This window comes from Hyperoodon ampullatus, assembly GCF_949752795.1.
Source record: "Hyperoodon ampullatus genome assembly, chromosome: 8".
Taxonomy (NCBI): domain Eukaryota; kingdom Metazoa; phylum Chordata; class Mammalia; order Artiodactyla; family Ziphiidae; genus Hyperoodon; species Hyperoodon ampullatus.
Window position 1 is genome coordinate 38,679,691 of NC_136921.1, and position 14,525 is coordinate 38,694,215.

Sequence of the window (14,525 nt, forward strand, 5' to 3'; positions counted from 1 at the left end):
TACCACCAAAAAAAATGTATATCATGTAAAAATGCAGATGCAGTTAGAAATGAAATGTTCACAAAATCCATAAACTAATTGTTTTTTATTAACACTACTATCAAAATCCTAAATCTTAATCCAGTGGACTGTTCATATTGGTAACAAATTATATTTGTATTTAAAGAAGCTAATAAAATTCATCTGGAATGGGAAAAAAAATCATCACTACAACAATGACCTAGTTCTAAAACCAGGATATGATAGAATAATGGTATCCAAAGATCTTTATGTCCTATTCCCCAGAACCGGTGAATATGTTAGGTTCCATGGCAAAGGGGAATTAACATTACAGATGGAATTAAGATTACTAATCAACTGACTTTAAAATAGGAAGATTATCTTGGATTATCTGGGTGAACCCAATGTAATCAAAAGGATCCTTAAATATGGAAGAGGGAGACAGAAGATTTAGAATGGGGCAGGGTAAAAACTAAAAGTTAAATGTGGTGTGAGACGAGAAAGGCTCCACTGGCTGTTGCTGGACTTTGAAAACAGAAGGGGCTGTGATCCAAAGAATGCAGCAGATTCTAGAAGCTGAAAGGGGCAAGAAAAAGGATTTTCCCCTAGAACCTCCGAAAAGGAACACGGCCCTGCCAATACCTTGATTTTAGTGAAGCAAGACACATTTCAGACTACAGACCTCTAGAACTGTAAGATAATAAATTTATAAATTTATTATAATAAATAAAAATTACGTTTGAAGACACTATGATAATTTGTCAAAGCAACAATAGAAAACTAACAGTTAGGGTTTCTAAAATGTAGGTTTTGAAGAGTAAGAAACCTAAACCTGCAATCTAGAAGGTATGCCAAAACAATCCCCTCAAATCTACTGTAGTTTCTTAGATCCTTCTGACTTTCAACTGAAATATGTGCCCCTAGCACAGTAGATGTGGTGGTTGCTTTCACTGCAGAACAATTCAGGGTTGAACCACCTCAGCTTAGTTTTAACACTGGCCCCATGCAACCAGATCAACGTATTCTTAAATCTTTTTTTTTTTTTTTTTTGGAAATTTGGGATACTGGGGGTTGCAAGTTTGAGGGATAAAGAAAATAGGGAGGAAAAAATTCTGCCCTCCCCCACACCTACCCTACCAAAGACACACAGACTTAATATCTGTGAGACCTGGAACAAGTTTCTCTACCTCACAGAGCCTTGGCTTCCTTTTCTGTAAGGTTGAAATGATAACCATAGCTATGTCTTGCCAGACTCTTGTAAGAATTAAAAATAATGTAAGATCTTGACAATGTTCTTGCCTATTATTATTCTATACCATGAAATTGTAAAAGAAGCCTCCATAACCTATCCATGGTGTCATAAACAATCTCTCTAGTGGCTCCCTGGAAGAATGGGAGAGATGGCGGACCATCTCTCCCATCCTTCTCCCATTCTTAGATATGCTTGGTAAGTGAAGGGGTAGAATTAGAGAATGATCTCAAGCTCTCCAATTCTATAATAATGTAATTGGATAATTAAGCAGTCTTAAGTTGCTGGAGTACAAACAAGTGAGTTTAATATTTCCCACAGCTGCTCCCTCCCAACTATGCCATCTCAGATCCCCTTGCCCCTGGGTACTCCAGTTACCACTAATACCTGAACGCACTCAGATTCCACAATGTGTCAGTCTCTTTCAGTTATTAGAAGGGTTCTTTCAAGCCCTTAAAAACTCGTTCCTATTCATTTTAAAACTTCAATCTCATGTTCAACTTAAGGTCCTCTTTCCATCCCATAGTCCCCAAAGCGAGCTAAAATGGTGGTGGTAGTTGCCGTGGCTGGGGGTAGGTCTAGTCTACCCGCTTCTCTCTTTCTCTTCCTCCCTACACTTCCCTTCTAGGGTTGGGCTGGAGGAGGGATAGGAAAGGCCACGGTCTCCCCGTAGACGGCATCATAGGGATGTTGAAGGCCCCACTGGGTTGGCTTTCTCTGCTCCTCAGGTTAACACTGAACTTACTGTTGGTTCTCTCTGTGAGGCAGGCATGCAAATGCTGACTCTGCGTGGAGTTGATGGTTCTCCATAGTGACCTTCTTCCTGCACATTCATCATATTGGTTTTAGAGATCTGGCTTGGACACTGACCTCTTCCTCCCACCACTTACCCAGCCCCTGCCCCAGCCTCTTGTTACTAGAGTCCCTATGCTCAAATGGGTTCTTTGGGTGGGGCACAGCAAGATGCCTGGCCATCTTCCTCCACAAACAGGATGGCATCAGGGCTCTGATGGTCTGGTAATTCAGTACCTTCCAGAGAAGAGATGAGCATCAGTCCCAACTTACAGGGAGACTTGGTGGAGAGGGGAACTGTTCCATGCCACCACCATTACCTGCCCAATCTTTACACATGATTCTCTTGAGTCCTTTCTCTCTCAACTTCAGAAAGGGTCATGAGATCTTCCACCCAAAATGAGGAAAGTGAAAGGAACAGGCTCTCTTCAGAAACCATAACCCCCTTCCAAGGTTACCTCCCCCCTCGAAGTCCTCCCTTTATTTAGCCTGGGGAAAAGGGGTGGACAAGAGCAGTAGTAAAGGCTGCCTCCCTGTAAGACTGGAAATGGTGGCTGAACACAACAGTTCATGGTCCCCTGAGTCTGTGGAATCTTAGAGTCTTTTGTTTTAAGTTGTGATGGCTAATTCCAGCACTCACAACTACTTCCATCCTGTTACACCAACTTCTATGATATCTTGTTTACCAGAAGCCATTTCTCTGTATTGGTGACCCTGTCATGCTAAGGGTGCAACTATGAAGAATTTCCTTGGACTTTCTTAGGGCTAGGGCTAGAAAAACAGAAAAATAGACAAAACTTGTCTTTAATGCCATGCATTCCCACCAACAAACTAGGCCAGTCCTTCTTAGGTCCTTCCCAGGAATCTCTAGGCACAAAGGGCCCTAAGCTGAGTATTCACTATTAGGTGTGTTAAGGTGTGAGGTGTTAATTAGTTAAAAGACTCTCCAGAAGAAGTAAAAAGCCATCAAAATCCCCAAAATTTGAATTCCCAAATGTACAACTTCTGGCAGAATGATCCAGGTAGAGAGCTATTTGTTGAAGCATTACTTTGTCCATTTATAAACATGGTCCCATCCAACTCCATTCTCTTTAGCACACATTGATCCTCTTTCTCTTCTCCTCAAACAACAAAAGTCTCAACTCTGATCAAACTTTTCTGAGTTTGGCTAACATTTCTGAGTGTGGCTTCTCATAGCCCACACAGTTACTTTCATAAAAAACATGTCTTGGGATAAAGACCATCATCCCAGCTGTAGGACATAAAGCTGGGGAATAAAAGGTCACCTGCTGTTGAGGCTTCTGACTTCCAATGTGTCTAGCATTAAGTGTGTACACACATACATACCACTGCATTTATCACAAAACCAGGTTGATTCCATACTAACTGAACATGAGAAGGTATTAGGGAAAATATTTCTTGTAAATTTCAGATGTTTGGGGAAAGCTTTATTGTTTTTACCAAAAAAAAAAAAAATTCCACTTTAAGAGAATGTGACTAAACACCTCATTGTGCAAATGCTGCAATAGAAAAAAGAGAGAGAGAAGAGAAAGAAAAAGCCAAAGTCCTATGTCCTTTCAATAATTTAATATAGGGCTTCCCTGGTGGCGCAGTGGTTGAGAGTCCGCCTGCCAATGCAGGGGACACGGGTTCGTGCCCCAGTCCGGGAAGATCCCACATGCCGCGGAGCGGCTAGGCCGGTGAGCCATGGCCGCTGAGCCTGAGCGTCCGGAGCCTGTGCTCCACAACAGGAGAGGCCACAGCAGTGAGAGGCCCGTGTACCACAAAAATAAATAAATAAATAAATAAATAATTATTTAATATAACGGCAGATAGGTAATTAAACCTGCCATATGAGGAGTCTTTCAACAAGAGAGCTGACTGTGCCTTTAACACCTGGCCAGTCTCCAAGTGATGGGGACAAACCTCTGGGTACGATTTGGCCATGGTACTGTATCTCTGCCTAGCAGAATGGACTCACTACCATCAACACAATAAAGTAGCCACAAGCACAGTAATTTCATGACATACTCACATATTTAAATTTCCCTTTTTTTTTTGGAATTTCCACCCCCCAAAAAAGGAATTAAATGATTAAACAGACTTTCAGTTTAATGGAATTCCTCAAATATTCCTCATATGTGTGATGAACTCACCTACCTCCAATGTAATTGGGAAGAAATATTAATAATAAAGCATCGGGCTTCCCTCGTGGCGCAGTGGTTGAGAGTCTGCCTGCCGATGCAGGGGACACGGGTTCGTGCCCCAGTCCGGGAGGATCCCACATGCCGTGGAGCGGCTGGGCCCGTGAGCCATGGCTGCTGAGCCTGCACGTCCAGAGCCTGTGCTCCGCAACGGGAGAGGCCACAGTGGTGAGAGGCCCACGTACCGCAAAAAAAATAAAAAATAAAAAATAAAGCATCATATCCACTACCACTTATCAAAATTCCAACTTCCTTGGATTAGAAACTCAGATACTCCTTACTGATTTATTGATGCTGGAAGACAAAACTATCAAACTATAAAATAAATCATATCAGTTTGCATTGATTAAGTAACAGTCCATCCTTAGCCTGTGTAATTTACAGCAAACTTGGATCATAAATTCTTGCTACATGGTAAAGATGCTAATTCTGATAAAAGAGTAAAAATGTACTAAGAGTAGTTCCAGTCATCTCAAGGGAAAGTGGCGTACGATATTATTGTAAAGTCATGGGTATTTTACATGAAAGGTTAAGAAGCTAAAAAAACATAATCAAAGAATCCTTATCAGAGTTTCCCAAAGTTGTTTTCAGAATTGTTTCTTTTCGATTTGTCAGCTAAACTTAGTTTTTAAGGTAGCTATATAATGTCTGCTATTTCATGCATACTAGCTAAGGTTTAAATCAATATTATTTAAGAGGATGTACATCATAAAGATTAAAAGCAACCTCTGGGGCTTCCCTGGTGGCGCAGTGGTTGAGAGTCTGCCTGCCGATGCAGGGGACACGGGTTCGTGCCCTGGTCCAGGAGGATCCCACATGCCGCGGAGCGGCTGGGCCCGTGAGCCATGGCCGCTGAGCCTGCGCGTCCGGAGCCTGTGCTCCGCAACAGGAAAGGCCGCAACAGGAAAAGCCACAACAGTGAGAGGCCCGCATACCACAAAAAAAAAAAAAAAAAAAAGCAACCTCTGGAGCTAGACCATTTGGGTCCATTTCCTGGCTCTGCATTTACTAGCTGTGTGACCTTAGGCAAGTCATATCTCTCCAACTGTAAAAAGGGAGATAACAATTAAAAATACTAAACTCATATGGTTACTGTGAGGACTGAATGAATTAATACACATTAATTGAACAATGCCAGACTCATAATACAACTTATATAAGCATTTGCTATTACTATAAGAAAATTTCTCAATAGGCAAATCTCTGCAAGATGTCCTAGGTGTTTTATCTATTAGATTAAACATAAAAATAAAGCATTTAATTATTAATAACATATCTAAATATATAATTTAATTTAATTATAGCATGGAATCAATAATTCCAAAGTATTTCAAAAGGGGAGTTCACTAAATGCTGAAGATGTCTTTGCATCTTGCATGTCAGTCTCCAGGGGGAGCACAGACTCTGCCAACCTTCATCCCCCACTTCTGCCCCTACTACCTCCTCCAAAAATTAGTCATGATAAATGGTTACAAGACTGCAAGTTCAAGGACATTGATAGACTCTGTTTTGTGGAGGTGAAGTTTTCAAAGGAGATAAAGGTCAGAGTGCACATGGCATGGTATCCTCTTTCTCCCCTCACCCAACAACGTGCTGACCTGGAGGGAAGCAGAGCAAGGCAGTTTACACTCACTTTTCCCACACAGTTGCCCTTTTCCTGAGCCAGACCCTAACCCAGCCTGAGCCAAGGGAGGTTTGGAGGGGAAATACATTCTCCTCCTGCTGACTCCTTATTCTCTAGCCCGATGGGGTGAGCTCCTGAGCAGCCCACCTTCATCATCAGCTGTCAGATCTGAGATGGAAGATATGGGCTTTAAGAACACAGGCTACTTGGCTTGCTTTGGTTTGAAATCACTTGAGCCTCAGAGAAAAGTACCTACAACATGATCAGGTCCAGCTTTCTAGAGTTCTGCCTTATAATCTTGGTCCCAGCTAACAGTAAAGGGGTTTTTTTGTTTGTTTGTTTTTTGTCTCTTTTTTACTTCCTTGTGCATTTATCTTCCTCAACATCTCACAGGGAAGGTGTTCTGAATATAATCTATCATTTCTAACCATTACATAGTACCATACAATGATACAAGTGTGCCTACTTATACATACTGCCTGAGCTCAGTCTAGTATAGATTTGCACCTGTTAACAGGCTTTTGAACAAGTCAGTGTGAAAGACTTAAGAAAGCAGATATTATCTTTCAAAGATTTTAAACTTTTGAATACAAAGTTGTGTGGTTAAGGAAAAACACAATATCCTTGCCAGTAACAGGTATCATAAATTCACAAATACAAATTAAGAAATCTTTGGGAACTAAGCACACTTACTAAAATAGTTTAGTTGTTATGTTGTTTTGTTTTGGATGGATTACATTGTTTTCAAAATTAACTTGCCTTTCTTCTTCCTGGAGTGATAATGATAATATAAATATGATTCTTTTCTACTCACAATGTGCAATCCTACTTATCTCAAAGTAATGCTTGTTTAATTATTAGTGAGGTAATTTAAAATGGTACTGTGAAAATAAACTAGATTATATCTCTCTTCAACACATCCACATAAAATGTTACAAATTAAACCAGAAATCAAATCCAATTTTAAATCCGAAGGACTATTCCAATACTTTGTCACACTATAATTTGGTTGCCATCTAATGTTAGCTGAAATACACAATACATTGGCCAAGAATTAAAACAAAACAGAATGCTGTCATTATAGAACTTGACCATTCAGTTCTAATTGTTTTTATCAATTTAGTATACTCATTAATTATAATAAATTCTGTCTGTCATAACCTTTTAGGAGCTGAGATACAGAGATGAACTGGGGATGCAAAGATAAGTAAGATTTGATAAAACTTCAAATAAACCTTTTTTACATTATTAGAAAACATTAAAATATGAGATTTTGTAGAACTCACAGGCTCCACTGTAATAGGTTTACTGATTTATTACCTTAGATTTAGATTGGAAGTGTAATCAAATTATTCTCTCTCCCCATCTAATAAACAATGGCTCATCTATTAGTGTTGAGATCCCAATGGAAAACTCAAAAAGGAACTTTACTCCTGCCTCTTCTGTTTAGTCATCTTCAGCTGGATAATTTTTTTAATGTACAATGTTATACAGGTCTCAGTTTAGACTTGCTACTGAAAATGGAATTATGTTTAATGCTCACAGTTATTAAAGCTGAGCAGTCACTGGGGGAGCAGGGAAGCCTGCTGTAATTCTTTCTTTGAATTACTCCCCAGCATGCTGCCTAACCAGTTGCTCTGGCATTACCTAGAAGCATTAACGGATTGTTTGTTCAGGAGCACCAAAGGTAAAGTCAGCTGTCCCTGATGTCTTCTCATAATACCCTGTGGTGCCTGAGGTGTTATTTGGTAATAAATGTTCAATTGACATTTTACTGTACAAAATTTAATTACCTTTTTTCTCTACTGTAAAAGGGGAAAGGCTGGAAAAACAACTCTTCAGTCTTAATTGCAGTGTATGTTTGACCTCTCAGTGGCTATGCAATTAATGTCTACCTTTTAAACCTTAATATATTTTCCAAGAAGGAAAAAAATTCTTGTTAATTCTGATGGTAGTAGCAAGCACTAATCAACAGGTACTTCTAAAATCTCTCATCAAAACATGACAAGGCTCTCTATCAAAATTTTATTCTGAATTCTCTTGAGAGATGCTATAAGACATCACATCAGAAAGGCACCACAATGAGAAGCAACCACTTCTAAGGTGAAATGTGACCATGTTTCTATGGCAATTTCAGGAAAAGTAAACACTCTGACTGAAGGTACTGGGATAATAAAACAAATCCACACAAGAAATTCAACGCTATTTATGAATCATTCCTCAGGAGGAGCACCCACGACTGAAACAACCAAGGCACACTAACTGCACGCAGTAAGGCTGGCCAGCCCCGCTGTACAATCAGGCTGTTTATCCAAAGTTCACCCATAAGTCGATTATTTGGAACTTTTAACACATATTTCTACAGGAAAACGAGTCTATAAATTCTGATTAATTCCCACGCCAATCTACAGAAGCCTATTTAACTTATAATGTGTCTAAAATTTTTTAGTTATTTTTCAGTCACACCTAATTCCCTTCATAACTGTCCCTATAAAAAATGTTTTCAGAGCTCCCACACAATATCCCCTATTTCATCACTCCTCTAGAATAATACATATTCCTATGCCCCATATATCAGTCTAAAAGAGAATACAATCCTTCACAAACTCAGTTGTCTGCATGGGCAGGGGAGAAGTGGGCCAGGCGTAAAAGAACAGGTGTACCTTTCATATACTGACAACAAGTAGAATATCTGCCAAGCTGCTCTACCTTTTAAAATACAGTACAGGCCTAACAAAATGACCAAAGACAAAAGCAATGGCAATCCCTTTCTAGAGTCATCCATTTCCAGGTGTTCTGAATTGGAGAGGTGGAGCTGAGACAAGATAGTTTACCCACAAGCCTGGGAGCCAAAGAATATGCCACTTTCTTAGATGTTCATGTTGTTTCTAACCTAAAAAAGTATTCATCGATTATGGGCTTTCTGCATTTGAGAATCAGCATGAGACCACAAGTTCTCATGTTAAGCAGACATGGGTATGAATCCTGACTCCACATTGTATCAGTAGCTGTCCATGCCTCCCTTCTCTACTTTACAGAGTTTGCTATGAGGATTGATTATAATGTATGAAAGCTCCTAGTTTAGTACTTGACTCATAGTAGGCAGCACTTCATAAAATTTCCCTTGCCCCTTTGAGGAGAGCCATAATTTTTTTTTTTTTTTTTTTTGCTGTACACAGGCCTCTCACTGTTGTGGCCTCTCCCGTGGCAGAGCACAAGCTCTGGACGCGCAGGCTCAGCGGCCATGGCTCACGGGCCCAGCCGCTCCACGGCATGTGGGATCTTCCCAGACTGGGGCACGAACCCGTGTCCCCTGCATCGGCAGGCAGACTCTCAACCACTGCGCCACCAGGGAAGCCCAGAGCCATAACTTTTATATGGGTCACCAGGTACCCAAGGTGCATTTTTGAGGCTGCAGCTCAGAAACTCACTACACCAGCCCCACAATGAACATAACAGAATGAGACTGCCCATGATATAAAATAAGAGACATGAACAATATGGAAGTCACTACTCTAGCTCCTTCAGTGCACGTCTCAGCACCTCATTTCCAACTCCTATCTTCATCGCACACACCTATGTCCATGGGATCCAAATGATAATTTCTTCTCAAGAATTCATACTGAAGTAGAATCAACAGGAAATCGAGGTGTTCCCTGGTGGCGCAGTGGTTGGGAGTCCGCCTGCCAATGCAGGGGACACGGGTTCGTGCCCTGGTCCGGGAAGATACCACATGCTGCGGAGCGGTTAGGCCCGTGAGCCATGGCCGCTGAGCCTGCGCGTCCGGAGCCTGTGCTCCGCAACGGGAGAGGCCACAACAGTGAGAGGCCCGCGTACCGCAAAAAAAGGAAATCGAAATAAGTAGAACTCTTCAATACATTACATATAGTGGGAGACAAATCAACTCCTTTTTTTTTCCTTTGGTCGCACAGTATGTGGGATCTCAGTTCCCCAGCCAGGGATCATACCCGTGCCCCCTGCATTGGAAGCACAGCGTCTTAACCACTGGACGGCCAGGGGAGTCCCACAACTGCTCTTTTATATCTCAATTCCTGCCATCTGGCATAAGGAATAAGCTACACTGCTTTCTGTTTCCAAAAATTTCTATTATAGAGTTATAGAGCTGTAAACTATAATCTAAAATGTTAAATATTTTAAATGTATACATTTGATATCAAGTACCAGATAGTTAAATGGTCTAATTCCTTAAGTAGAAATATATTTGAATGTACAATAGTACATAATTTTTAGATATTATCAACCTTGCATGTAACTAACTTGTCATGAAGAAGCAATTTTAAACCACAAGTCATGAAGAAGCAATTAAGATGGAGTCTATTGCAATATTGTGGTATATAACAATGCACTTACCAAAAAACATGCAACATTTATCAACGTCAATGTTGTCCAAAAACTCACACAGAAAAACACAGGGAAAAAATGGACAAGTTAAAGAGAACCTAGTTTAACTCTCACATTAAATTTTTTGAAACTTAGGACTGGGCATATAAGGGAAGAAACATAATTTTAGTAGAAAGAAGACTTTCCAAAGATGTGTAAAGATAAATGCTATTGTTTTCATCAGCTCAGAATGAAATTGTTTTCTCAACTAAACACATATTTTCGCAAATTAGGGAGGGCAAATTTACTGAAAACATTCCTTTTATTAATATACAAGACAGTCTGTTTTCTGGCATGACAGAGGAATGCACTATTCTGATTTATCTAATATCCATGTTTATAGAGAATTAGCAGTCAAACAATTAGACTAGAAACAATACCTAAATTGAGCTGAAAATAATTTGATATTTGATGATTCACAATCTTTCAATGGCTCAGAGTTATGATCATGAATATCAATTATCCCTGTACTAAGGCTATTTGGAACAGCATTTAATAGTTTGATTAATATAAAATGTACTAAAGCCTTTCTTTTTTGTGTATGTTTCAGTGCCAAATAAAAAGAACTCTTGGCAAAACTATGAAGAATGCAATCTTTTCTCAATACAGAACATGTGCTACTTATTTCTTATATGATCTAGACCTTTTTTAGAAATTCTCATTTTTCCTATGCTAAAGTGAACAAACCATGGCGCAGCCGATTCAAGATGTCAACAGAAAGGTCCTTGATCTCAGAGAGGGAGTGGCACAGAGTCCACCAACTGCCTCTTTCCCCACTGTAAGATAATGAAGGGCTCTGGGAATAGACCCCAAGGAACGCTACCCACCAATGACCTACCAGGTTATCCTTGAAGATTAACAGACCCACCACAATGACCTTAGACAACCCTCTAGACATCAAAATGTTTGGAGCAAATCTGAAGATATGAGGCCTATAAACTCTAGCGAAACTTTATTACATAAATCAGCAGCATCAGTAGTTCACCACAGATAAGTACAGATACATATGCTTATATATACATGGAATATTACTGGAAGGATACACAAGAAAGTGTTAACAGCTATGGGGGTGGACCATGTAAGTGGGAATGTGGAGTGGCTGGGAGTTTTCCCTTCAAACTCCTTTGCAACATTTGTTTTTATCATATGCATATATTACTTTTTCAATAAGAGCTAGTTTAAGATTATAATAATAATTCACTTCATTTTCTGGTATCTTTAATTTTAAAGGTCATTTATTAAATATTTATTTTACTATTAAATAGGGAAAGAATCAAGCTGCTACTCTGTTGCTTCCCTCCTTTTTTGTCACAAAAAGAAACTTCAAAACAACAGAGGCATCATTACTCAGCAAGGACTCTTCTGAGAATATCAACCAGCACATAACTAAAATTTAAAAATTGCAAACTTAGCTGCAAGAATTTGTATATTCCTTACACTCTGTTGCTTTCATTTTTTACAACACAACAAAAAAGCCCACTGCCTTTTATGATGGTATATTTTAAACTATCTTGAGGCTCTTGTTTTCACACAACACGTGTAGTGCCTACATCTTAGATTCCAAAATGTGTGCTATCTAATTGTGATGTTTTTTTTAAGATTCAAAGCAATATGCTTTCTGACTTGTGGGTTAAAAGGAAAAAAAGTGATCATTTCCTTTTTATCCAAATTCACACCCAGAATAGAACACTTCTTTTCACATAATCTAAAAGTCACAAAATAACAGAAACTACTACAAGTCATTTGTAACTACCACCCACTTCTGTTAATATAGAAATCTCCCTGTGTGGCTTTAAACTCCCATGTGTCAGTACTGGGGGAAAGCCTAGACTATACTTGGAGCTGGATGGATGGACTAGGGGAGCGGTCTACCCACACCGGCACTAGAAGCTCCAGTTTTAGAGCTTGAGAAAGAGACACGTATTATGTGGTGTATACACAGCTTAAACCTGAGCAAGGGTTTTTAATGTATTAACACAAGTACATTGAATAGTAAGTAGTCCCAAGTCCATCCTTCATTATCATCTTTGTCTTACTTTTACATGGAAGTAGTTTCATACTGACTGTTCTACCAAGATCGGTTTTAACGTCACGTACCGAAGATTACCCACGTGCATTTACGTTAAAAGGCCCTTTTCCAAAGCCTGTGGAAGGGTTCTGACTTCCAGGGGACCTTATCCCGATGTCATGCAACCAAGATGAAATCTCAAACAGGAAACAAGCTCCAAGTGGAAGGAAGATGGATGGAGAGAAACCCTGACTGGTAATTGAGGGGTCGAGAAGCGTTTTCCCTGCATGTGGTGGTAACCACAAGGACCCGGGGTGCTGCTTGGTGGATTGGCTGCTTTTCGGTTGCGCTCTCTGCAGCGCGGAAACTGGGCTCCACCATCGCTCTTTGCTGCAGGGGCCACTGAAAACTCTGCCTGCCTACGGGGAAAGCTCACGCTTCGTGAGATCTCAGGACAGTTTGAGTCTCGAGGGTTTGGGGGGTTTTGTTTTGCTTCACTTGAGGGTAAACTGTGCATTTCCTTTACTGTGCGGCAGAAGCTAACTTCTCGCTGGAGAGCAGTGCACAACCATCCCGCGGGTCTGCATTTATATTGAGTCCTCCCTTCCCCCGTATATCAACGGCTTAGCGAAACTTTCAGAGAAGATGAGGAAAAGCATCCATCAAAACGCAAAGACGCAGAGCGGAACTTTTCCTCCTCTGTCAAGAAAAACAAAGTCACTTCTGCTTCTCACAGCCAAGAACTGAGTCTGGGAACCTCCGGACAAGGAAGGAAGGTTCGGTCATGAAGGAGATGGGAGAAAACAATGCTAAGCCTGCGTGGCCTCCGGACACCATACATCCTGCCCCGGCCCGTGACCCATCCGCGGTCCACCATCCACACCCACGCTCCCGGGGCCGCGCGGCCTCGCTTACCTTGATGATGCTGCTGCGCCGGGGGGTCGCCCGCGCAGCCTCCAGGAGGCCGGCCTCGCCGTCCGCCGGGGCCCCTGCAGCGCTGGGCAGCGCGATCCCGCTGCGACGGCCCCTCCACTGGCCCCCAGGGGCCGCCGCCACGCCGTCCCCGGAGGCGACGTCCGGGCCCACTCGGGGGTCGTCTTCGCTCCCGGCCGCGTCTGTCGGCGCTGGACCCTCCCTGCTGGCTGCGCCCTCGGCCATAGCCGAGCGCGTTTCGGGCTACCCGGGGGGAGGCGGCACGCCCGGCAGCGGAGTCCAGCCGCTGGGCACGGGTGCGCTCATGCACCGGGAGGCGACCGCGCCAGACTTTGTTTCACCGCCCGGTGGCTGCGGCGGTGGCGGCAACTTTCTGGAGAGGAGACATCGCTCGAGTAGAGACGTCCGCGGGCTTTGATCCAGGAGGCCGGCAGTCCTTGGGGGGACCGCGGCGGGAGTGAGGAGATGTGAGCGGGAGGGAGAAGGAGAGGCGAAAAGGAGAGGGAGGTGTCCGAAATGTGATGCAAACGCCCGCTCTGCGCCAGACAAAAGGCACCGGGCGCCTGGCCGGGCTGACTCTGAGGCCGGGACGCGCGCGGCCTGAGAGGGGCTGGAGCCCGGCGACCGCTACCCGGCGCACCAGCCACCTGCCCGCGGACGGCGGCGCAGTGGCCCCAGGAAGTGCGGCGGCTGCGGCAGCGGCAGCGGCGGCGGCGGCGGCGGCAGCGGCGCCCTCCACTCCGCTCTGTTGTGACAGAGAGGGAAGGACTTGTTTTGACAGCCCGTGGGGATTGGCAGGCGTCTGGGCCTCTTAGGAGCCTCGCCTCGCCGAGGGGGGGGGGCGGCCCGACCAATCCCCACTAGGGAGGGGTGTGCCGGAGCGCGAAGAATGGAATGTGTTCTCTAACCCGGAGCCGACCCAGTCGGGCTTGTGTACTCGAGTGGGGTGTGAGAGCGCGCGTGTGCGCACCCGGAGGCGATCCGTGTGGATTTAGGGAAGTTTAGATGTTCGAAACGAACCTGAAGATGCAACAAAATCCGGGGATGGGACAGAGGCGGGGGAAAGGAAACCTTCGTCTGCAAAGCAAAGCAATTTGGAGGAAATGGGGTGTTGAGTATTAAGGTCAAAGCCTTTGGGGTGACGCGGAGTGCAGCTTCGCACCATCAGGGGTTAATTGCAGGCTCTCACCTTCAGAAGTTAAGTCCATGCAGAGATAAATTAGGGTTTACTGGGACCCTGTTGCTGGATAATTTGCTTCAGTTTCCGTGTAAACATCTTCAGTTCACTCTGCAGTGTGAATAAATATGACAAGG

The 14,525-nt window shown here is 42.9% G+C and overlaps 1 protein-coding gene across 1 annotated transcript in view; it reads right to left on the reverse strand.

Annotated features, from left to right (window-relative positions):
* PLCL1 (phospholipase C like 1 (inactive)) overlaps positions 1 to 13,517 on the reverse strand; it is a gene marked incomplete at its 3' end in the record, with an annotated part of 357,668 nt that extends 344,151 nt beyond the window's left edge. Inside the window, exon 1 of the mRNA XM_079710337.1 lies at positions 13,194 to 13,517. Coding sequence (XP_079566463.1) covers positions 13,194 to 13,436 — 243 coding nt within the window. The 5' untranslated portion in view covers positions 13,437 to 13,517. The remainder of the gene's footprint in view (positions 1 to 13,193) is intronic.
* Positions 13,518 to 14,525: the final 1,008 nt, after the last annotated feature.